We start from the raw sequence: 25,585 nt of genomic DNA on the forward strand, positions 1-25,585 counted from the left end.
TTATGGTTAACTATATTTAAGCTGTTTGTGGTTAACTACATTTAAGCTGTTAAATGAAATAGCATTCATCAGCTTAGTTATAAACCTAAATTGAATTTTAAAAACCATGGACTTATCTTTGAAAAATAGTAATATAATTTTGCTTTTTCTATGGTCACAAAAAAAATCACTTTTTCCAAGTTTCACCAGTCACACGAAGCTCATATACGTTAATGTTTGTCAATGTAGGTTCTTACGGATATCAAAAAACAATCTAAGAGCTATTACCCAAGATGCATATTAGTACTTAATTCAGGTAGAAATTGGGAAAAGAGAAGAGCCCTTAGAATCCATCTGATTTTGAGTCAGAAAACATGCTGACTTCAGGAAGGTTCACAACACTGTGCTTGCAATCCCTCAACTTTCAGATCACGGGTTTGTTGGTTGATAAATAAATGCCTAGCTTATTTGCTGTACGGATGTAGACTCTGGGGGAAGAAAGGAATTATTTATCAATCAAGTGCCCCATTAATTTGACGAGAGTACTGCAAATGCACATAAGGGACTTTCAAGCCACATTTACTACCAGGATAAGCTGCAGGTCTATCTGGGAGATAGTAGTGTAAATGCTATAAAGTCACCCAGATGGTCTAAGGAAATAGAAACTGACTGAGGCACCAGTTCCTTACAGTTAATATGGTTATTGAATATATTAGTCTAGGCAAGGATCTACCCCTTTTTGGATGAAAATGTGGATTTTCAGCTATTTTATTTTGAGCTCTCAACAGGAGGATATGCCTTCTGAGTATCAGGATCATTTCTCATTGAACTGAGACTGCAAGGCTTAGCTTTCTTAAGGCTCTGGTCAGTTACCTGGCAGCTGACTATAGCTTTATGATCCCATTGAGACCTCTGGATGCCTATCCTCTGTCCTAGAGCAGAGGTTCTCTGTGTGGTCCCTCAGCCAGCAACAACAGCATCTCCCTGGGAGTTTGCTATAAATTCAAATTCCCAGGACCTACCCCAAACCTACAGAATCAGGAAGTTGGGTGGTAGCATCCAGCACTTTGTTTTAACAAGCCCTCCAAATGATGCTGATACACACTCAAGTCTGAGAATCACTTTCCTAGAGGAGTTTACCAAGACCCTAAGGTCTTCCTTTGAGTCACAGTGAGCTACAGTTCTAAAATCCACCAAAGGAGCTCTTACCTACTGCTCTTAGTAACTCCTTCAGAAGTCCAGGCAGCATGGAATCTACTTTTCCAAAGCCATCTCTAGTGGGAAATGGCCTGAGTCTTGAGAAAATACCCAGGCTCGCTTTAGGATATGAGTTAATGGTATGCCAGAATGAAAGGACATTCATTAATTTAATCAAAAGATCTTTTTGAGCATCCACTAAGTCATAGTCACCTATCTCAGGCAAGGCTCTTGTAGTCTAGGTAAGAAGTTGAGGCATGAACACAAAAATATAATACATGAGGAAAGAGATCATTCAAATGAAGGGAACTCAACCTCAAAGGAAACAAACTGAAGGTTTAGCTGCTGGTTATTTAGACAGTGGAGAGCCATTGATATTTTTGGAGTCACCATATGACATGATCATTGGTGAAGTTTGGAAAGATAAATTTGGTGACATTCTATAGAATGAGCTAGAAGGAAAAGGAACTGGAGAGGGAAGATCAGATAGAAGATGGTTTTAACAACTGAGAAATGACTAGGGCCTGAACTAGAATAGGGAAATCAGAAAATAGGGCCTATTATAGAAATCAAACCTAAAGGATTTTTACCAGTGAATGGCTATGAGATTATTGTGGAAAAAAAAAAAGAATAAGTGAAGCATGCACCTGAAGTTTGGAGATTAAAGAAGTGAGGTTGTTGTGTTATTAATATTAAAATTTAAATTTAAAAAGATGTAGCAACAGCATCTTGTTATGTTTACACATGTTGAGTATGAGTTGTACGCCAAGCATCCAAGTTAAGGGGTCCAGGGGACTGGTGGGATTGGGAGGACTGTTGGTAGTTCAGGAGAAAGAGAACAAGATTGGAAATCTGTATTACGGAGACATCTGCACAGAAGTGATGGAAGTCATGGGAGAAAAGGAGATTTTTAAGGGAAAATGGGCTGAAGTAAAAATGAAACAGGAATGACAGCATTTATGAGTTGGACAAGAGGTATGCATAGAAGAGGCAAAGCAACCAAAGGAAGACAGTGTCATATAAACAAGGGTGATATCCAGCTGGAACTTACCAGTATGGAAGCACCAGTTGTTTTTATCAGTTCTGATTCATAAGTACTCTGTTCATATCAGTGTTTGTGTTGATCTGGTTTCTTAATATTTTTAAGCTTAGAATAGACAAAGGACAAAGAGAGAGGCTCTAGCATTACACGTCACAGATTTGGAAGAACTTCAACATTTTGTATTACTTTGTCACAAACTGGAAGAGAGCAGCTTCCCAGGAAGAAAATAGGATATGCATAAAATAATTCTACAATCCACAATCTGGCTTAAGGAACCCTGCCTTTAGACTATGACACCTGTATTGCTACTAGCAATGTGTTTATCCCCTAGAATAATGTCTGCATTTCCTACTAAACTACTGGCCAATATTGAAGGAAGTTTAATATTTCATGGCTAATGCATTTGAATACCCAGTGAATGAATGTTTTAATTAAATATTAACAGATATTACATACTAGTTTTAATGTACACTATTTTCTAAGATGTCTTACTCAACAAAATAGAAACACTATAGACTGTCTTCTGGGATATAGACATAGCCTTGATATAGCAAATATAATTATTCTTTTTTGTGAAAACTGGATTTATTCATGATATGTGCAACTATATCCTGATTGAAGAGTAAAGGAAATATAAAAATGTAATAAATTTAGGATGATTACTATTTTCTAAACTTAAAAATAAAAAGTTAAAGATTGTCTTCCAGGGATCCTATAGTGGAATTGTTAGCTTCCTATATACCTGTGTTAACTTTAGGTGCAGTAACTGTTGGCCCTGACAAATTACAAAGATAGAATGACTCCTAGACAGCTCAGGGTTATCAGACTTCTAGAATGAACACACCCATATGGATCTGAAGAAGTGAGTCCCACTGCAACAGTCAAGGATGTCCCTTTATCTTTGTTTTGCTTTGTACCTTAACGTTTAAATTCTATGCAAATGCGGAGTTCGTTTTATTCTGAAATTTTTGAGTATTTCAATTCAACTTGATCAAATAATTGACTGGTGTCCTGATGATCATCAGGGCAGCACAAGAAGGAACTAAGGATATTGATATTTGTAAACACAGCCTATTGAGATTATTTAGAATGGAGGTAAATCCTGCTATCACATCTTTAAAAGGACATTGACAAATGAGACACTATCTAGAGGATAAATAATGCCTATTCTTAGAAACAACAAATGAGGAAGTAAGATGTTAATGTTTAAAAAGACTAAGATAAACCATTGCCTACCAAAATAAATAAATAAATAAAAGATTAAGATAAAAGCATGATAGAACTTCTCAAATATTTGAAGAGTTCTCATGTAGAAAAGAAGAGTGAGAAAAAAAATCAGATTTGAATGCTAAGTTTCTTTCATTTATATTTTACTTTTTGATTTTTGCAATCAAATTGATGAATATGATGAAAAAAATTGGCAATATCTGATGTGTAGGATAACTGGGGACCATAAAACATTATATTCATTTCTATAATCATTCAGTTTAATAAAATTCTCAGTGCCAACATCCAAGAACTGGGTCCTGGTGAAAAACAAATGAAATATTCCAAATTTGGTTTTATTTTCTCCCCAACAGTAAGTTAGCTCAATGAAAGTAATCTAAAAACCATTACTCCACAATCAAAATAGGTACATTCTGTTTTGTTTTGTTTTTCTCAATAAGGTAAAAAAGTGACCAAAGACAGGATTAGATGAATATAAGATTATTCAGAGTAAGACCATACTATCCAAATATGTCTATATTCTGTGCATTGAAAATGTTAGAAGTTAACATTTTATTGCTCTTTTCATTGATTTTTTTTTTCCCCAACAACAACAAAAACAAAATGTGGACCCTTGGACTCTTAATGAAAAGTAATGAAGAGCATTACTCATGATGCTTATGGGAAAAAAAGTGAATGTCTTCAAGTCCTATTATTTTCTTTGTAAAGCGGTGACTTCAACTTAACTCTGTAATGTTTTTGACAGACAATAAAGATTATGATGCTTACTTATCATACACCAAAGTGGATCCTGACCAGTGGAATCAAGAGACCGGGGAAGAAGAACGTTTTGCCCTTGAAATCCTTCCTGATATGCTTGAAAAACACTATGGTTATAAGTTGTTTATACCAGATAGAGATTTAATCCCAACTGGAAGTAAGTTAAAGTTTTTACTTGAGAGTGTGCATATTCACACATGTGTTTATATGGCCATTACTTTTTTTAAAGGCAGAACATCTTTTATTTTCATTTTTGGTTCTTTACTTCAAAAATTGTTGTCTGTTAATCTCTCAAGAAAGAAATGTCTTTATGTGTTCACAAGAAATATAATTTGTTAAACACCTGAGGAACTGCTTCCATCATTTATCTAAAGCAGTTCATTGTATGAGCCAGGACCTTTAAAGAAACCAAATGAGAGATTTATATATGGGAACAATATTTCTTATAATGGGAAGGGCAAGGCCCAAACTCTATTCATTGTGATCATTGGCTGTTTTCAGCTTCTCAAGATGTTACCCAACAAACAACAACTCTCATTGTGTGAAAGAGAGTCTACCAGGGGTTTCTGGACCAACTGCTTGATTCACTCATTCTGACAAACCTTTTTCTCTTTTGTAGCATACATTGAAGATGTGGCAAGATGTGTAGATCAAAGCAAGCGGCTGATTATCGTCATGACCCCAAATTATGTAGTTAGAAGGGGCTGGAGCATCTTTGAACTGGAGACCAGACTTCGAAACATGCTTGTGACTGGAGAAATTAAAGTGATACTAATTGAATGCAGCGAACTACGAGGAATTATGAACTACCAGGAGGTGGAGGCCCTCAAGCACACCATCAAGCTCCTAACAGTTATTAAATGGCATGGACCAAAATGTAACAAGTTGAACTCTAAGTTCTGGAAACGTTTACAGTACGAAATGCCTTTTAAGAGGATAGAACCCATTACTCATGAGCAGGCTTTAGACGTCAGCGAGCAGGGGCCTTTCGGGGAGCTGCAGACTGTCTCGGCCATTTCCATGGCCGCGGCTACCTCCACAGCTCTAGCCACTGCCCATCCAGATCTACGTTCCACCTTTCACAACACGTACCATTCACAAATGCGCCAGAAACACTACTACCGAAGCTATGAGTACGACGTACCTCCTACTGGCACCCTGCCTCTTACCTCCATAGGAAATCAGCATACCTACTGTAACATCCCTATGACACTCATCAACGGGCAGCGGCCACAGACAAAATCCAGCAGGGAGCAGAATCCAGATGAGGCCCACACAAACAGTGCCATCCTGCCGCTGTTGCCAAGGGAGACCAGTATCTCCAGTGTGATTTGGTGACAGAAAAGCAAGGGACACCCTGTCCCTTAGAGCGTGAGTGGAGTCTGCAGTCCAGTGCCTGGAACTAAATCCTCGACTGCTGCTGTTAAAAACATGCATTACAGTCTCTAGAACACGAGGAAAAACAGGGTCTTGTACATATGTTTTTTGCAATTTCTTTGTAGCATCAGTGTCTTCCTGTTTTACCATGTCTCTTACCATTACATTTTTTGACTTTGTTTTATATGTCATTGGAATTTGTATATTTACATTTTTTAAAGAAGAGACTGATGTGTAGATAGAAAACCCTTTTTTGCTTCATAAGTTTAGTTTTAGAATGGGTTTTTCTTTCTTTTTCTTGGTTTTCTTTTTGCTTTTAACATTTCCTTGGGGTGCTTGGACAAATCTATCCAATGGGACAAGGAGCACCATATCCTCTCTCGGGTTCTGCCTAGGATCAGCAGGACCACACTGGCCTTCAGAGAGCAGTGCAACAAATGCCAGCATTGCCATGGGGGAAATATATTTTGAGAAGAACACTTGTTCATAGGAGGGCCCCGCCAATCAGAGCCCTGAATCTCTTCCTTGTCCCGCCTCATTCCCCACCTCTGCCCTTCAAATGGCGGCATGATGTGTAAACTCTGTGGAGGGGTGGGGGTGGGTCTAACTGTCTTAATGTTTAATTCACTGCTCGTCAGAATACACTCCAGACCCAAAGGTGTGCTAGTCACTTGACCGTGACCACTCCAGAGTGCTAAGAAGAAAAGATCAAGGGCATGAAATTGGGAGAGAGAGTGTGTTTCCGTTTTTAAAATGAGTTGATGTACCCTTATATATATATATATGAAAAAAAAACAACGAAACAGAAAAAAAAACCACAAAACAAAAACAAAAAAAGGAAAAAAGAAAAAAACACACAAAAAAAATCAAGCCCTATGTTTGATCACTTCCTGGAAAGGCATGAATGTGTTTGTGGCTGTTTTTGTTTAATATTCTACTTCCTCTTTTCCCTCTATAATTTTTCTGCAAATGAGATTATGTGCAAATGCCAGGAGAGTTAACGCAAAAGGGTGAATCAACGCAAGTCAAAATAAAATTTATATTGAAGGCTTCCAAACCAAAGGGAAGGACAGGCTGTGTCATCAAATATGTTTTGTCACCTTGTATTATACAAAATGTTACTTTCTACAGAGTCAGAGCAAATCTGTGAAACTTATTATGGGGTCCCTTTGTATTTAATGTTAATTCACTGTATTTAATTTTCGATGCTACGTTTAGAATTCAGTCTTTGTTTCCATTTGTGAACAGAAGCAACACATTATTAATATCTAGGTGTTTCAATAAGAACTCAGGAGGTCAAACATATATACGAATACCAACAGAAATCAATATTTTCAAAATAAATGATATTTACACAAAGTGATTTTAAATTAGACCAGAAAGTGTTTAAAATAATTTATTGTATAAAGAATTAGTTTTATTTTAACTGTATGTTTCTATCTTTCAGAAACAAAGCTGATGCTCCCAAGAAATTCATCTCACACCACTTAGCTTTATGTTTGAAATCAATGACATAAGCAGCTAATTTATATTCATGTTAAGGACGATGCAAAATCAATCATAAAGGAACCTGCAGAGGGCAGAGTTGTTAAAAGAAAATATTACCTATGTAGCTTTTAGTTAAAACAATAAATGTGATGAAAACACTGATAATAGAACTTACACATTACTTTAGTGAGTCATTGTAGGAATTTCCACCCCGGTCATCATCTGTTGGCTTGTGTAATATCTATTGTATGTTGGGTTAATTCCTACCACCATATAATGAGAAACCACTTCTGCAGTTTTAGTCACAATGGTATGATGTGAGTTGGCCACAAACACACACACACACACACACACACACACACACACAGGTGTAAACTGCAACAGAGTTCATTGGGGAGGGAAAGATTGAATCGCACATGGAGAGATAAGTATAAACATTTTGTAACAGTGCAGAAGTCTCAGTATTGTGATAAGGTAAAGGAGCTTTGAGATGTGCATTGGTTTTATTTGACTAAAAATGTTTCTTTCCCTGATAACTTATCTAAGTCCTTCTCTACACAATCTGTTCCTTATTCCCATGCTCCCTTTGGACCTATGTCACATTTTCACACACCAGAACTGAAGCTTCAAGGACATAAAACTTTAAGGTCAGCTTTGCACACTGGGTCTTTTTAGAATCCAAGAAGGCTATTTTTCACTTTTGACTATGGACAGCTGTCAGGGACTGGTGGCAGTGAACCTCATTGGACTGGATTCCAAACTCCCCCAGTGCCCAGAAAAATGTAAACACAACAGTGGCCTGAGTTAGTTCTTTGGTTTTTGTTTTTAACTTTTTAAAGTGCACGATGAAAGTGTGGAATAATTGTAGAGGAAGTAATCAGAACACAGTCATATTTTAGGCATCCATAGGTGTTTGTTTAGCTGCATTGGGAGTACATTTTTTTGTTCTATTTTTAGTGTAGATTTCAGCACTTTGAATAGCATGATTCAGGGATTGATGGGTAATATTTGATAATTCTCACAATTTAAGAAACATTTTTTCCTCTAATGCTTTGTCATATTTTTTTTTAAATGAAATAAATGGAGAAGCAGCTATCTACAGCTTTAGAAACATTCCTCCCAAGTATTCCTCTATCAGCTCCATGGGAGAACAAATGAAGGAAATTGTCATGTGTTCATGTGCTTTATGTTTAACAAAAGTTCTGTTAGAACTCACAATAAAAAAAGAAAAAAAATGTATTTTCCCTAGTGCTTAGGTTTCATCCTTCTCTTTTTTCGGTGTGGGCTCTGGGGGATAAGAATATTCTAGTTGTAAAAACCTAGTTGAAATCGTGAATATGTTAACCAAGCTGGGGGAAAGAATGGAATTCTGTACTTGGACATGTGTGATGTTGGGTTTTGCCGGGTTTTTAAAAATCAATCAGTGCTCAAGGCTCTGAGTGACACTTTGTGGATTCAAAACTCCATCTGGTTCTTTAATGCAACCTCTACTTGCTGCCTATGAGCGTCCTACTCTTTATTCTGGTGCTCAAGTCCTTGATAATTTAAGTTGTACTCCATTCCTCAGGTCTCCTATGGGCAGAAAAGAAATTTGTATCTCTTATAGCTCGCTGATTTAAGCTTAGACCAACTCTATTAAATCCAAGACATAATGCAATAAGAGACCTGAACCTATTATACTTCCATAGCTAAACACCTGATTTCTTCATAGTATGTATTTGGACAATGTCAATTTAATCTTAAATGTCTAGATGCTGGTTTCTTATTTTCATTATTACTTAGCATTTTATAACAAAAGAAAATATTAACTGAGAGCCAATCCCCAAACTCTGTCAGCTTTGTTCATCCTAGAATATTCTTTAACTTTGACAGATACCATTAATGTAAATTAGGACCACCATTTCTAGGAAAACATAAATTTGTGTCTTTGTAAATTAATTTTTGCATTCTGGAATGATCCTCTAGTTCTCCTGTTTCTAAGAAGTGTTTTCCTTAACCTTGTGCTTAATTTCTTCCTTCTTAAGTTGAATTGATTTTATATCATTTGTCCCAGAAGAAAGCTTACTAAATTCCAAAGGAGAGCATCAGCATTGTACAAGTGAAATGACTGAATGGAACTAAGAATGTACAGACACAGAGGAGGAAAATCCCCTACTGTTTCTGACCTGAGCTTGCTTGGCCATTGTTCTCCATATTGACATAGTCGATTAGTAGAAGTATTCAGTGGGCTGGAAATCCCACCTACAGACACATCTTTCTCTATACAGCTGAAGAGTTTTTCCAACAATATATGGTTATTATAAAGAGATGGTGATGAGACCGGGTTCCCTAAAAGGAGGAGCTTGTCAATGGAAGCAGAGGCTATTCCTTGCCTTAGCATGAAATTCTCCCACATCACTTTATTGTCCTGAGCAAAGAAAATAATCAGTGGTCAGATTTTGATTTTCCATAGCAATGGACCTTTAAGCTTGGATTTAGAACATCTTGGGTCTAAAACAAGGATTAAAGGCAATAATGAAGTCCTTGAAATTCTAGACAAAACCGTTAATGTGTACAGAAGTCTCTTTTCCTAGGTGTGATTCTCAAAAACATCCATCACCTAAAAAGGTAATGATGTTTTGGATTTAGAAAATATTTTCAGAAAACCCACATATCTTTCAGGCACTGTTGAGTCTACCATTCTCTCCATTCATGAAAATTTGGGGATTGGTAATTGTTCTAACAAATAGAGCCAATTCCTCTTCTAAAACGACCTGACTTTCTAGGAGACCTGGTGAGGAAAATCTTTACACGATGACAAATAATTCATGCCCAGATGAGAATTAGCCATTACTGTGATAGTTTGCTCATTTCTTCATCACCTCAAAAGATAGTTTGAGGGGAATGTGATATCACACAACTTGGCAATGATGCCTTCCTTATCTCATTAAACCTGTTTATGATTTGTGTTTAATCATGTTTCCTACAACACAAGTAAGAGGAATTTACCCTATAAGGAAAGAAGAAACAACCACTTAACATGTTTTTCCAGAAGGTCCCAGTTTTCTTATGCCAATAGTTAGAATTGGTTATATAGTTGATTTTCAGCAATTATGATTTTGTCAATTTCAGGACTTATGTTGTGGCTTTGGGGCAACCCGAAGAATTTTAAGAATAAACTGAAGTGAGGTGGCAGTTATTTGAAGTTTTACTTTTATCTGTGATTGGTAGCAAAGTGAAAGTTTGTGCTATGTTAGTAAATTGAGATGCTGTCATGACCTGTAAAATCTCACTAAATTTGAGAAAGTTAAAGGACGAGGACAACTACAACGAAAATGATGATGATGAGTTAATCCTAATCTTATGTGCCTTGTCATCAAACTTCAGGCACATCCGTAGAAAACACCCAGACTAAAAATGAGGAGCTCAGCTCTAATCTTTTTCATTGAGTATCATTTCTTCCTTCCAGGCTCAGAACACAAAGCATCTCTTCATTACAGACACATAAGAACTAGAAACAAAACAATCCTTCTGTCCTATAGTAAATTTTCCTCTAATGTTAATGGACTCTGGGTCCACAGGCAAATTCATATTTCAGAATTCTTCATTAAAGTAACGAAGTAAAGTCATCTTTTCAGGCACTATTATTTCTTCTACAATTCACCACCTTCATTGATGCATCCCCTAGGGTCCACAAGCCTGAAAATTATTTTCTTTCTAACAAAGGCAATCACTCTCTTTAAAACATTATACTTTGTTCCCTCAACTGCTAAAGGATAGAAACTGAAAAACTGCAAACAGACTTGAGAATATTAAATGGTAATATTGATGCCATGGAAATTTCGGTCTTCACAGTCCAGAGAAGCTTAAGTTTCAAAGGGTATGCTGGGTCATTTGGAAAAGAGAGAGACTGAATGTGAAAGGACATATTACATAGCACATGAACACGTGGCGAAGTATTTTGGCGCCATCCTTATTAGTCAATGGGAGATTAAATTTGGGGAGATCAGATGAAGGGATGAAGACATCTCTATGTTAGACTACACAGGCAGTTGTCCATATTCCTTGCAGTATATGCTCCTGGTAACTAGAATCCTTAGTGTATTCTTTACAGCAAAATAGTGGAGATATGTTCATATAACCTGCTATTGAATTACAAAAACTTTTTACATTTTCAGAGTTTGAGGGAACCCAAAAAGGAAAGTGAATTTAGTCATTTTCCTCTCCTGGTGTTCAAGTCAAATCAAACTCAGACACTCTCAGATCTGTTCAACAGTCAGTAAAAAAGTGGATTTTACATAGTGTTTCCCTTTAGTTTTGCCTTCCCTCATTCGATTTTGTACAATCTAGAATGTATGTAACTCATGCGTAGGTGATGGAGGCGCTCCTTTTTTCTTAGAATACTTACAGTTATATATTTGGTTTTGCTTTGACTAGCAATAGGAAAATAGACAAATACAAGTGTAAAAATGAAAAATTTTAAACTTGAATTATAATTTGTGTTTTATAGTCGTTTCATAAGTCTGTTGCTCTCTATGAGTATGCTCTCTATATATCCTGTAAAAATAAATTTATATGTTACATAGAAATTCAAGAAATTAAATTATTTATTAAGCTACAAATGTTTCTTCTGGTTTCTACCTGACCATAGATGAAAATAAATTAAATAATGTGTTGTTGGAATGAATGTAAGTACCTTGGTTAATTTGATAACTTTTGCTATACTTTTCCTTCCCTCTCTGTTTATGTCTGTATAGCTTATAATTCTTAGGCCTAATTACTATAAAGAATGTGAAGAGAGGGATTAAGAAATGCCCAGTTGGCTGAAAAAAAGAAGAACCTTGTTAAAAAATGCACGCCCTCACTTAAAAGCCCTCTCTTTTCCTTCACTACTGGATTATGGAGAGGTTTGATCACAGCAATTGTCTTTTAGAGGTGAAATTCTGCATTTTCCCTTCATCTAATTCATGACATTTTTGAGAAAAATGAAGAAATGATAATATGTGAGCCCCTCTTTGCTGGTTCCCTTCCTTCCTTCCTTCTTGCTCCCCAGGTATCTTATTCCTTTGTTTTTTCAAGTTCCTACTCAACAACCTTAAAATAAAAATCCCTCAGGTAATATTTCAAAATGATCAAGATTTTTAGTCATGTTCTTTTTTTACTCCATTTGCTTCTATTTGTAGTGCACAGTCATTCCTAAAGGGAAATGTTTTTGGCCTTACTTTTTAACTTAAGTTTAAGATAACCTTTTTATTTATTTATTGAGGGGGGAGGGGAATGGTGGTAAATCTCCCATCACAAGCATAACAGATGAACAAAAATGAACCTCTTAGAATGAATGGGCTATTTGGGCAGAATTCATATTTTAAGGAGGCAGCCTTTTTAGAAACACTTATCAAAGATGAATCGGAGAGAAATAATTGAAAATAGAAAGTAGTAGTTAAAAACAACACATAAGGTTATTTCAGACTGGATTTCAAAGTAATTAACATATTTAAAATTTCTTAAGCCATTTCTACCTCAGTAGGGTTTTTAAATGTTAAAAAAATTACCTCTATTGAAAAAGTAAAATATTATAAGGATCATGACTCAGTGTATAATTTCCATAGTATATGCTAGGTTGTGATTCATAGGATATGGCCCATTATTTAAAATATCAGGAGAGAACTCTGTAGTCAAAGAATATTAGGGATTATTTCCACACCTAAGATACATATGTAAATTCTCAGGACCTTTCAATCTCACGCATATTACTGACAGGTGGTTTAAAGAATAATACCCATAGAACACAACTTAATTTGAGAAGATTCCTAATTGATAGATCTACAATTAATGGCAAAAGAGAAACAGAGAATGAGACAAATATTCAGAGAATTAAGAGTGGTGACCCAATCGCATACTGCTGTGGGGTTTTTAGCATTTAAATGTGGTCTGTCAGAGTAATTCGAACAAATTCCTTGACTTAGCTCACATTTTCAATTGATGTTTAATTCCCAGCGATACTGGCATGAGGTAATGTTGGTATTTCAGAATCCTGGTGTGTGTGTGCAGAAGGGCCATGGCAGAGTTTTGGAAGATAGAGAACATCTAAATTTGACCGACATTTTAGCCAACAGTTTGCCCAAACTGGGGTGTTGTTTTTTTCTTAGCCGTGGTGATATGTCAATTGATTTTACGTGGTACACAGAGGGAGGTTTTTTATTTGTACAGTCATGCATTTGCTTTAAAATGTGTTAGAATTTAAACGAACAAAAACTTAAGTAGTGCATCAAACTTAAGAATTTATGGATACTATTTCTAGGCTTGTTTATGTGAAAGAATAATATATACATATACGATTTAAATAAAAACATAGATAAATAGTCTAGGAAAAGTGATACGTGGCAAAAACCATCAAGATGGTTCATGAATGACTGATTTAGGGGACGATTGCTGAAGCAGTCAACTTTGTATCTTCTGGCAAAAAGAGAAAGAAAAAACCTAAACACTAATACAAGGTTAAACATCCCAAACAGAGCAGAAGAACATACCAAAAACCTGCATAAGTCACAAACAGAACTATAACATTATGAAAATCAAGAGCAGGTTTAAATTAAGCAATGAAATATCTCAGTTCTCCTCTTGTCCTTGGCAATGAAGAACTGTTTAGACAATTACGGACTTGCAAGGAAACCTGGGCTCCAAATGAAAATCTTTTCTTAGGAGGTCTTAGGTTGAGCAAAGAACCATTTCTCAGCATGCTTTCCTAAAGAAAACGGGAAATTGATTGCTAATCATTATTATGTATGAATAGAAATTATGATCTGAGCACGCTTGATATTATAACATAAAGATTTGGTGAAGGGTGAAAGCGTTCTTTCATAATGTCCTTCTAAGGACCCTACTAGATATAGCAGTAAGACTTGGGTGCACGTAGAATCACCTGGGAAGGTTTTAAAAGTCCCAGAGATTCAGACCTAACTGATCTGGGGTTTGGCTCTAATGTTTTTATTTTAAAACACGCTCCCTAGGCGATTGATTCTATAGGGCAATCAGAGTTAAAAAGCAAAGCAGTCAAAACAGGTGGGTCTCAAATTGTAGTCTTCAAAAGAATTGCCTGGAAAGCTTGTTACAAATAGGAATTCATAGAACTGGGGTGGGGCCCGCTAGTGAGTCAATAAGCTTCCCAGATGATTTTAACATGGAATTCCACAGCCCGCCCCTGAGGAACACAGGTGAAAGATTTGTTGTTTCAGTCATTACAATTGCTGTTACTCTTTGAAATGCAAAATTAAAGATTACAGGGCAGGGGTTCTTAACAAGGGGCTCCATGAACTTGAATTGAAATTCGAAAAAATATTATTGGGTGTGTGATATATTTATTAAATAATACGCAGTAGAGTGTGGACTTAGTAAGGGGTCCATGGTTTTCATCTGACTGGCAAAGGGGTCCGTGGAACAAAAAGGGTAAGAACTCCTGGTGTAGGGGATGAATGTCACCATAAATCAGGCCTTAAAAGAATTTCTCCCAAGTTGTTGCATCAGAACTTATAATGAAGAATTCCTGGGGAAAATATGGACTATAGACAATTACACTTCATTCAAGAATATCTCAAGAAGGAAAGAAAAAAAGTAGTCAGGAAGGCCTTGCCTTGGAATATATGGTTCAAAAAAGTAATTGCTTCATTATAGCAGGAAAAATTAAGCTAATTTACAATGAAAGTTGATTAAAAACACACCTTCCTTTTAGGAGAAGTAAGGCCTCTTGTCACTTCTGTTTTTATTTAAGGAGGAAAAATGCCAAAATTAGACAGGGATCTCAAAGGTATTGGTTGTGAAAATAAATGTATGCATATCAAATTAGTTATTGGACTTAATTAACTATTATTTTTCCCCAAGAAACCAACTAATTCATCAAAAGATTCACCATAATGAAATTTTCCAGATGTTCTTTGGCATAAAATAATCACTTACAGCATTTGTTAAATGCATAGATTCCTGGCTCTCCAAAACAATTGTCTCCAGGATATGTTTATGATTATGCAATTTGGGAGTCCTATTCTAGTGAATAACAATAAACCCCAAGAACATATTCATGCAATGCCAATAAATTTAGCTAATTTTATGTAGGATGATCAGTTAAATGGATCATTTTGCATAATTTTAGCAAAATGACAATCTATATAACAACAACAAACCAGTTGGTTCTTTAACTATTTCACACCTCAATAACTTATCTTGATAATATAGTTCCAGCCACATATATTTATCTCACTGGGCTGATGTTATCTCCTCGCCCACTGTTATGCTGGAAATGAATACCCAGTTGAGGTTGCTAGTTTCCCTTTCTTAAGAAGAATGTCTTCATTGGATGTCAGATTCTCATGAACCCATCCAGTCACTGATCCTAAATGCATATTTCAAGGACATGGCCCCTGTTAGTTAAGAGAAATTATTCTTATACTTTCTTCATGGAGAAGCTACATCAAAGAGTTTTTTAGAGTTGATTTCAAGTCTCCAAAGATTCTGCCACCCCCTCTCCTCATATCCTAGTGACTTCCACAGTAACTGGAGTCCCTCTTACCATCCAGGGCTTTATAGCACAAGAATATCTGAAAAATAATATTCGACAATAGCATTTTTGGGGGGTGCACTATAGTCTTTGCTATTTCTACACTAAATGGAAAGAGGCAGCTTACCGATTTAACTTGACTTATTGTTAGAATGTGTTCTGCAAAACAATAGCTTAAAATAATCAACTGTGACAATGAAAAAGCATTTAGTGTGCTAAATTAGTGAACATGTGTGCATGCATGTTTGCTGTGTGTGCACCCTGTGATTAAAAACACACACTAGCAATAAATTTAAACTTAATCAATATATGTGCTATATTGAATCAATAGCTACATGATTTCCCAAGATTATGCACTTCATCAGGAAATTACCCAGTGAATCATTTTTGCACAGGCTAAAAATAAATACCCCAGGTTTCTGTTCAACTTTTCTTTTAAGGGCATGCATTTTATCTTAAAAGAGAGAGTCAGCTCATTCTCACTTTTCCCATAAAAATTCTGTGATTGTTTCCATTTCCTACTTTTCCATTGCATGCCAGCCCTGAATTATTTATTTATAAAGACTGGAGAAGGCATTGCACTCAGCAACTATCGTAAGAAAAGTCTATGAAAGTGCCAAAGTTATTACCATGGGTTTCCTATCTTTTAGTTGATTTTATTTTTCCAGGGCTTCGAAATAACTTATTTTTCAGATTCCGTTTAAATTATGTCCTTAGCAAATAACATGTCCTCAGCAAACCCTAACTTTAGAAATACAAGTACTGATAAGATTTTATTTTAGTTTTCTCTTACTTTACGGAGCCCATGCTATCACTGAAGTGAAACAAACAACACAATAGAATTAAATAGAAATGCAAATGACTATCCTATGAGTACTATACCTTAAGTATTCTGTGCCAGGAGGTGACCTTGTATTCATAGTCATCTTCAGTGAAGGGCATCTGAATAACTTGCTATGTATTTTCATGAGAAAACTCGACCTAGGAAGAGAGACCACAGGAAGGGATAGCAGAGATTCCTGCAGGTGCAGAGTGTAAAAAGTGTACTTTTGTGTTGATAGTCCTAAAGATTTTAACTATGGCTCATATGTAAGACTACATAGCTGACTGTACCAAGTGTAACATACTTAGCATTTTGTACTTTCATTTTTAAGAAGAAAGGTCACTCAGTAAATATGAATGCTGCATATGTTAGCAATAGAGATAATGATTTTGTAATTTTGATTGCACTTGCCTTAAAATTTTTCCCAAAAAAGTATATATATAAACAAATATAGATGAGGATGGTTGAAGAACATTGTTTTTAAAAAAAATAGGCAAGTTCTGCACTGATTATACGTTTTTTTACATAATTAAATGCATAATGGCAGAGGATATTTACCAGAATCCATGTAAAGAGTATACGAGCACATGATAACAGCAGTTTGTATAAGCACAAGCTGTTCTTTGTTCAGATGAAAAATAACACTTATAACTTTTGGTGTGACTGCTTTAAATTTCAAAAAAGTTGGATGTTTAAAGATAAGTTTATTACTTGCATAAGAATATTTTTGTATAATATTTGGAAAAGGTTTAAAAATGGACTTGCTTTATGGAGTGCAACTTTCAGAGAAAATAAACAGGGTATGTGTCCAGTTTGTAAAATGTTTTCTTTCAAGAGTACCCTTTCCCTGGTTAAATGCAAGGATATGATGACTTGAAATACTTTCTTTGTGTGAAATGAACACCATCACCACCAACAACAGAAATAAAGCAATGTGAATAAGTTGCGTATGCAAACTTCTTTTAATCAATAACAGTAGATCCTGAAAAGAGAAAAAACTGCAGATCCATTTTTGTTAGTTTAATGCTAGAAAGAATTAACATTGTGGTTTGCCATTTGATGCATGCACAGACATTCATTTCAGGAAAAATACAAAAACCTTTTCGTTTTGGGGGGAATTTTTATTCTTCATGCTTCAGTTCTAAAATGATATTTATTTTCTAAAGTTAAGAACAATAATACAAGTTAACAGTAGCCCACACTCCTTATTAAATATGTATGACAGCAAAACTAATATGCAAAGATTGTTCTTAAATTTATAAGAGGTTCTATGTATACCTGCCTGCTAGTAAATGTAGGTCTGGGGATAAAATATTAGAAAATGTATGAGAAAGAAGATATTCATGAAAAAGGGGTGCTGGTTAATATTTGTTCTTACTAAAAAGAAATATAAAAGTATCCATATAATGTACCTATACTAATGGTAGCTACCCAAGCTTTGAAATCTTAAATGAGATTTGTTTGATAAATGAGTATCTAGAAGGATAAGCATGTCTCCTGAATATTTAAATGAAAGGATACATCGTGTCAGAAGATAATAGTTCCAGATAAGATACAGGGATTTTCAGACATGCTTTTTTTAAGTATTTATCCAGTAAATGGCTTTAAAGGGGTTCTATAAACATCTTTTAATTATAAGAAAATATAGAAACTGAAACATAGGCCATTTTTACTGGCTGCAAGACTTGTGACTAGAAAACTAGGAAATGAATCACGTTTTAAACATCAGGCATCATTTCTGCAGCACAAAGGGACATGAAAATGTATTGAACTAACTCAGAGAAGTTTTTTTAAGTTTGTAAAACATTTCTTCCAAGAGGCCAAGGGCATTAAAATGAAAACCCACTTTCTGCTATATCACAGATGTTCCTATACCCATGGTAAGTATTACTGCTTCTTAATGATGCACAGTTATTCTATATTTTGAGCAGCTGTGTAAAAGTTTGCAGCTATTACTGTATTAGGTCATGCCCAAGGGAAATGCCAAAATCAAGAGTAGGTGGATGCAGTTACTCAAAAAAGTATTATAGGCACTTATTTGGAAAAGAAAAAGAACCTTTAGATCAATAAAAACAGCAACAAAAAATTTACCCATAGGAAAAAGTCAACCCTTTATGTCTTGCTCCATAACATGGATGAATCAACTATATTGACTCTGCCTAATTTTTTCCTTATAATTCATGTAAGAGTTTGGCTAACCAAAAGTATAGAATCTTCCTCTTTTTCCCTCTGTTTAATTCTAATATCTGTCTTTAAAAAAATAGGAAGGCAAAAATTTTTTTTTAATATTCATTTATTATTATTATTTTTAATTACATTAAAAAAAATATATGAGGTCCCATTCAACCCCACCGCCCCCGCCCCCCACTCCCCCCACAGCAACACTCTCTCCCATCATCGTGACACATCCATTGCACCTGGTAAGTTCATCTCTGAGCATCACTGCACCCCATAGTCAATGGTCCACATCATAGCCCAGACTTGAACACACACACACATACACACACACAGTGTGCACATATGTGCTTTTCCCCCTTTCTCTGATATTTTGAGCATCCCTGCTCTAAGTGACACAGGCCCAGGTCTGTATTGTGGTTATAGAACTCAACCTTTTTGAGATGTTGTGGATAGATGCAAGGAACAGCAGCTCAGGAAAGGACCACCATCATAGTACTTGGGTGGGACTCCATGTTTAAGGATATGAAAATCTGATGCTGAGTTTTCTAACCCCAAATCTCTTAACAGACTTAGAACTGATCATTCTTTCTTGGATGGACTCTTGCTAGTCAGCGATTAAGGTATTGTCTTCCACTGAAATGACAATTTTTAATAGTGGTCAACAAGTCCAAAATGTTCTTGTCACCCTCTAGGAAAGTCAAGGTATAATCAGAAGTTTGTTTATGAAATGTAGAATCCTAAAAAGGAAATTGAGTAGAAAGTTCTTAATGGCAAGTGTGTCATTAAGTTATGAAGCATTTATCTCCACCATTGAGTTAAGGCTGCTATTTTTAGCCTCCTTTATGGGTATTTTCTTCCTTAAACAGAATTAGAAAGACCAAGACAAATTCTGACTTGGTATTCTCCTTTTCTAGACTCCCAGAGGCCCCTCAACTGCCTATGAAATAGTACAGCTTTAGACATGACAATATAGTCGTGCCTTGATCTCTCTGCCTGGAATATCGGTGTTAACAAAACTCAGTCATCCTTTTGTAGCTCTGCTTTGCATTTCCTTTAGCATTTTGCCTACTTTCAGTTTTAGAAGATAACGTTAACTTTCAACTTTATTGTAAAATCACGTTTTGATTTTGGTTGAATAAGCTTAAAACACATTAGGCTCTATTGATTTTAGCTGATGATGTTAAAAAATGGAATTAAACATTATAGGTTTCATTTGTCTCTTAAAATATAGTGGAAAAGGATGCCAGAAAAATGTTCCTAGGACTTGTTTTGAGATTCTTGTAGACGAGAGCAACAGTTTACTCTGCTCAAGTTATCTGTTTCGGTCTTTTCTAGACCTCTCTTTAAGACTGTACTTGCTGGAGTTGGCCTTCTGCTGACCTAACCATATGGAAGCCCTAGAGGAGACAGCAGAATAGGGTGGAGAATGGACAAGTCATTTATTCTAAGTCAAAAGGCCTTGAGCATATTACGTGACCACCGAATGCCACATCTGATAAAAGCAATGATATCTAGCATGGAGGTAGGTTGTAAGGATTCCTTCCTTCCTTCCTCTTGCCAGCCATTGTTCTAGGCTATTGGGATAAACTGTAGAGTCAGACATTACTTTCTGAGCCATGGGTTTTACTCTCCAGCAGAGGATGACAGAAAAGACACGTCCCCAGATCAAGGAGAACATTTCAGGCAGTGATGCATGCAAAGACAATAGAAATTAGGGGGATGTGATAGGAAGTGACTGTGTGGGGAGGTTAATTTACATAGGGTGGTTAGGGAAGTCTTCTTAAAAGAGGTGAAATTATGACTGAACCTAGAATCAAGAGAAGGAAACAACGAGGAAAAAAATTGGCATTAACAGTTATTCAGACCAAAGGACTGGCTAATACAAAGATCTTGAAGCAAGAATGAGCTTGGCATATTTGTGGACAGCCACTATGGTTGGGGCATTGTGAGTATAATTTAGAAAATATATATAGATGGCATTGCATATAGTAGGTACTAAATAAAGCATAACTAGTATTATTGAAAGCAGATGGGGATCAGATTAAAGAATTTTGGTTTTGTTAATATTAAGTAGAAATATTTTGGGGGGGTGAGGTGTATATGGGGACCTCATCTTTTTTTAATGTAACATAAAAAAAATAAAGACAAAAAAAGAAGAAAATTAAGAAGATTAAAAAAAACTGGAAATATTTCTATTTCATCTTTTTTTCCCCAAAATATGTTTGAGGTGTAGTTTATCACCGATATCCGGGAAGGTCTTTAAATAGCTTACATCAAAGAGAATTGATCCTCAAACCTCTAGGTGTTTCACCAAACCAGCTGTGAGAAAACCCAAGCCAAACACACACTCAGCTCAAGGGCTCGATGTATCAGTCAAGTTCTATGTTGTTCTTGGGGGGTAGGGACAGTGGCCAGCCAAAGATGGACATACAATGGACAGAGTCTGGGGCAAGAACCTATGCATTAGTTTCTTACCTCTTGCCTCACACAGAGGCACACAGAGAGAGAGAGATGGGAAGGAGAAATCTGTAGGCAGAGACTGGGGATAATAGCATTGATTTCTTTCTCTACAGTTGTGTAAAAAACCACCTCAAACACTGACAATTATTAAAACTGGTCAAGAAGACCAGAAAGTTCTTGTCACCTTGTGGGAAAGGTGACAGACTAATTAACATACTAACCCTCCAGCAGCCATTTGAGACCATAAAGATGAAAGAGGAGCAGAGAGATAAAGGCAGGCTCGTCTTTGCCATACCAGCCATTTCCATCTATCTCTGGACTGTCTTCATGGGGCAAAACAAACAAACAGACACCATATCATTAGCTCTTATTTGAGGTGGCCAAGATCAGCTAAGATCAGGTGGCAGTTCTGCTGGTCTCACTCATCTCATGCTGTTGCAGTCAGATGGTGGGTCTAGAGTCTCAACCGGAATATGAGGATAGCTATGCCTTTCTCCCCTACCATGTAGTATAGTTTTCAAGGCTCTTCCAACCACTTTCCCCTCCACAATGTCTCTCCATGTGTTTTCTCCAGCTGGATAGTAGACTTCTCACATAACAGCTTGAGGTCCCCCGAAGTGCAAAACCTAAGGTAGCCAGGCCTTCTTAAAGGATAGACTGCTTACCAGAACAACGTGACTTCTTCACAGGCGATTAGTTAAAATGAGTTACAGGGAAGTGGATTTGGCTCAATGGATAGGGCATCCACCTACCACATGGGAGGTCCAGGGTTCAAACCCCAGGCCTCCTTGACCCATGTGGAGCTGGCCCATGCACAGTGCTGATGCGCACAAGGAGTGCCCTGCCACACAGGGGTGTCCCCCACACAGGGGAGCCCTACACGCAAGGAGTGCGCCCCATAAGGAGAGCTGCCCCGCATGAAAAAAGTGCAGGCTGCCTAGGAGTGGCACCGCACACACAGAGAATTGACACAACAAAAAGAGACACAGATTCCGGGTGCCGCTGACAAGAATACAAACTGGGGGGGGGGGGGGGGGCGGTAGCAGAGAAGGGGAGAGAAATAAAAATAAATCTTTAAAAAAAAAAGCAAGTTACAGGTTTGGCCTAGATTCATTGTGGGAGGGGACCACAGGAGGGCATGAATAGCAAGAGGCATTGTTCCGGGGGCTGTACCTTTTGAGACTGGCTGCCACGTGGCCAATGAGAACCTGGAACAAATGGTTGGTCTTTGAGAGGCATCTGAACCATGTGTCTAATCTTGAATGGTCATTATTAACACCAGATTTAAACAAAACAGAACGTACAAACAGGAAATCCTCCCTTCCTTCCTCTTGCCCTTCCGATGAAGAGTCTTCCTTATTTTAATCAAAACTCACTTGCTCTGCTTACCAGAGAAAGACAAGGAGTTATTTTTAGGGAGGCTTTATATTGAGGTTTGGCATTGCTGGTAATGATCTACAAGTAAATCTCCATTAGCAAAGACCCCAGGAAACATTCCTTAGATAAATAAAGATTCTGTGGCACATAGACTTAAATAATTTCTTATGAAGCCTCCAGAACCGGGAACAAAGTGTAGGTATAGTTATTTAGCCAAGAGGTCACACTAACCTTTTGAACAAGGATGGAAAAGTTGAAGATATGTTAAATTCTCATTAACATTTCTTTGATCAAGTGTTTTTTTTCCTCCTTTTCACTACATTTTTTTTTGTGGGTTTTTTTGTTTTGTTTTTGAAATGCAAATATGTGCTTAAACATTAGCCACTGAGAGCTGTAACTGGGAGAGTGTCCACAGAATGTTTATATATGCAAATGAGCACCTCAGAGAGGAAGAGATGAACCTTCAGTTCTTGGCTCTTTTGTAGATGGCAGCAAGCATTGGAAAGTACAACTAAATAGAGCCTCTCTGAATCCCTCCACCACAAAGTATATATTATCAGCTGAACTCTAAGCGGCTGGGCTGCCAGAAGTCTTAGCAAAATGCCTTGTGTACCTCAAATGGAATACGACTGCAGTTAAGGAAAGCAGCCCAAGTCTGCATTCACACAGATCAAATTCAAAGTTTTGTTTGAAATTGGGCTCAGTCATTTCATTCTGTGGGTGATTTTTAAAGAAAATGTGGATTATGAATAATGTGGGAGTAATCCACCCATGGTATTTTATTCAAGAAAAAGTGACATTTACTAAGATGTGGCAATATTTATTTTCAGAAATAGGAACAAATGCAAATGAATCCACAGATACCAATTAAGAATAGGTAGATGGTGACGAATAGGGAAGTTGTCTTAAAGCACCCAAATGGATCTGAGCACCAGATTCAATCGGAATCTAAAGTTTCAGGGGGAACTGCCTACCTAGTCTAGTCCGTGGGTATGGAGATGCGGAGCTTCAAACTAAAACTGTCCACACCTATTTTACTATGCAAGAATTCAGAATGTTAGTAGATATAAGTGCAACTAATATATAAGACCCTCTAAAATGTAAGTCACTTAGTTTAATTCATTGCCTAGGACATAGTAGATGTCCAAGAAACTTGGTTTTTTTTCCTTTCAGGAAGAATCAATAAATGTCTTGGCAACTGGGTGAGCACCCCCAAGACTTAATCAGATATACAGTGTTTCAATTCATTACTATGGAAAAGACTATTAATTTATTACTAAATATCTGTTTCCACCCTCTTCTTTACTAATAACATTTTGGTTTGACTTGGGGCAATAATAATCCCAACCAAAAGACTGCATTTTCTAGCTTCCCTTATAGTTAAGTGCCCCATAACTAATTTTTGGCCAGTGAGATATAAGTAGAAGTCTTTTGAGGGATTTCTGAAAAGATTCCTTAGTTGGATTTGGTTGAAAGGTGCTCCAGTCCTTTCTTTTTGGAATAGAGTTGCAGAAAGACAGAAGAAGGCTCAGTATCCACCAATCCAGCTACTTCTGGCTACCCCTAAACTGTTTTCATGTGAGGAAAAAAAAAACTTTCATTTTGTTTAAGCTACTGTAGTTTGGAGTTTCTGTTTATAAGTAGCTTAACTTAATAGAACCAATTTTATAATCTAACTAAATTTTAGGAGAAGGAGAAATTAAGGCTAGGTTATGTTTGTTAGGTATTTTGGATGGTATTTTGACATTTAGGCATTTAATATCTTGGCCCTAAAAGAAGGTATGATATCCTCATCTTACTGTTAAGAAAGAAAAGTCTCAGGTAAGTTAGCTAATATTCTCTGAGTCACAAGGTTAGCAACTGGTATAACTAGGATTTACATTCAGAGTTTCCTAACTCCATGGTCTGTTGTACCCAGAGATGAAGTAGTCACACATAATAAATTACTTCCTTAGCCTTTTGCCAGCGTTTTCTCAGCTAGGAGCAGTGTTTCGGTGGTACTTCGGGGATTTTTTTTCCCATTTCATAGCTTTACCGTCTCTAAACCTCAGGCAGGCTATGAGTGTGCAGGTGCCCAAACCACCTAATTGATAAAGGACCTATCTGGAAGTGACAGATAAATTACTTGTACTCATACTCCATTGGTCAAAACGACTCATATGGTGACATCTGAAGTGAATGTGCCAGAATAATGTAAACTGTGACAGGACAGCCTCTCAGTAATAACTCATTATTATGGAAGGGGGACTCCCAATAGTTGATGGGCCACCATCCATCCAGTAGAGTCTGCCTTTCTGCTATCCCCATATTACTGCACACCCTTTTCCCTGCATGTAGAAAGTGCTTGCCCAATCCAAATTCCTATCCATCTCTACATTCAGTTCAAACTCTTAGTCTTAGATAGCCGGTTAATGAGTCAACCCTCCTCATCAGGTGTGGATGTGGTTTTTCATGGTCCAGAGACCTATGGAGTAAATTACAAGTTTTATGTCCCATCTTCATCTCCAGGACACAATAGTGGAACGAGGACAGGGAAACCGCAATACAAAATTTTATTTGGAAAAGCAAAGTATGGGACACACAGAGAGGTTACCGGTTTAGAAAAATTATGAAACCCTGGCAGGCAAACATTGTAAAGATTACAGTCCTCCACCCTAGAAGTGAGTGAACTTCCTTGGTTAGACCCTGCTTCTTTCTTCATGAAGAACTCCCATATCTATTGTTCTTTATGTCCTCTGACTCTAGCTTCTGGGAGGATCTTTCTTATCCATTATCCTTGAAGGACTCATCTAACATGATCACTGGGAACTATGCTCTCGTTAGGGGCTGAATATCTTTTACTGCTGTTATCATGCTTGCATAAATTTAGGAGCCCACAGATAGTTTTATGTTTGGAGTAATTAGAGGCTTTACCCCTACATGGATTGATGGTCTCTTTGGCAATACAATACCTTTGACTACTTCATTAGCTTCTGACTCATTTGCTTTTAGTCAATCCCATTTGCTTGAACCATATTCCAAGTTCTTTCCTAGAGAAAATTCTCAATTCTGATCTCTCTCTTAATTATCTTATCCCCTTGCTACTCTCTCCATTTGATCATGACTACATTGAGACCAAGAAAAGATGTGGGTGGGAAAGAAACACTCA

At 36.7% G+C, this 25,585-nt stretch overlaps 1 protein-coding gene across 1 annotated transcript in view; it reads left to right on the top strand.

Annotated features, from left to right (window-relative positions):
* Positions 1 to 8,304, top strand: part of IL1RAPL1 (interleukin 1 receptor accessory protein like 1) — a 1,419,608-nt gene extending 1,411,304 nt beyond the window's left edge. The window contains exons 10-11 of the mRNA XM_058291789.2: positions 4,191 to 4,361; positions 4,824 to 8,304. Of these exons, the coding sequence (XP_058147772.1) occupies positions 4,191 to 4,361; positions 4,824 to 5,542 (890 nt within the window). The 3' untranslated portion in view covers positions 5,543 to 8,304. The remainder of the gene's footprint in view (positions 1 to 4,190; positions 4,362 to 4,823) is intronic.
* The last annotated feature ends 17,281 nt before the right edge of the window (positions 8,305 to 25,585 follow it).

The sequence above is a fragment of the Dasypus novemcinctus genome, chromosome X (genome assembly GCF_030445035.2).
Source record: "Dasypus novemcinctus isolate mDasNov1 chromosome X, mDasNov1.1.hap2, whole genome shotgun sequence".
Lineage (NCBI taxonomy): Eukaryota > Metazoa > Chordata > Mammalia > Cingulata > Dasypodidae > Dasypus > Dasypus novemcinctus.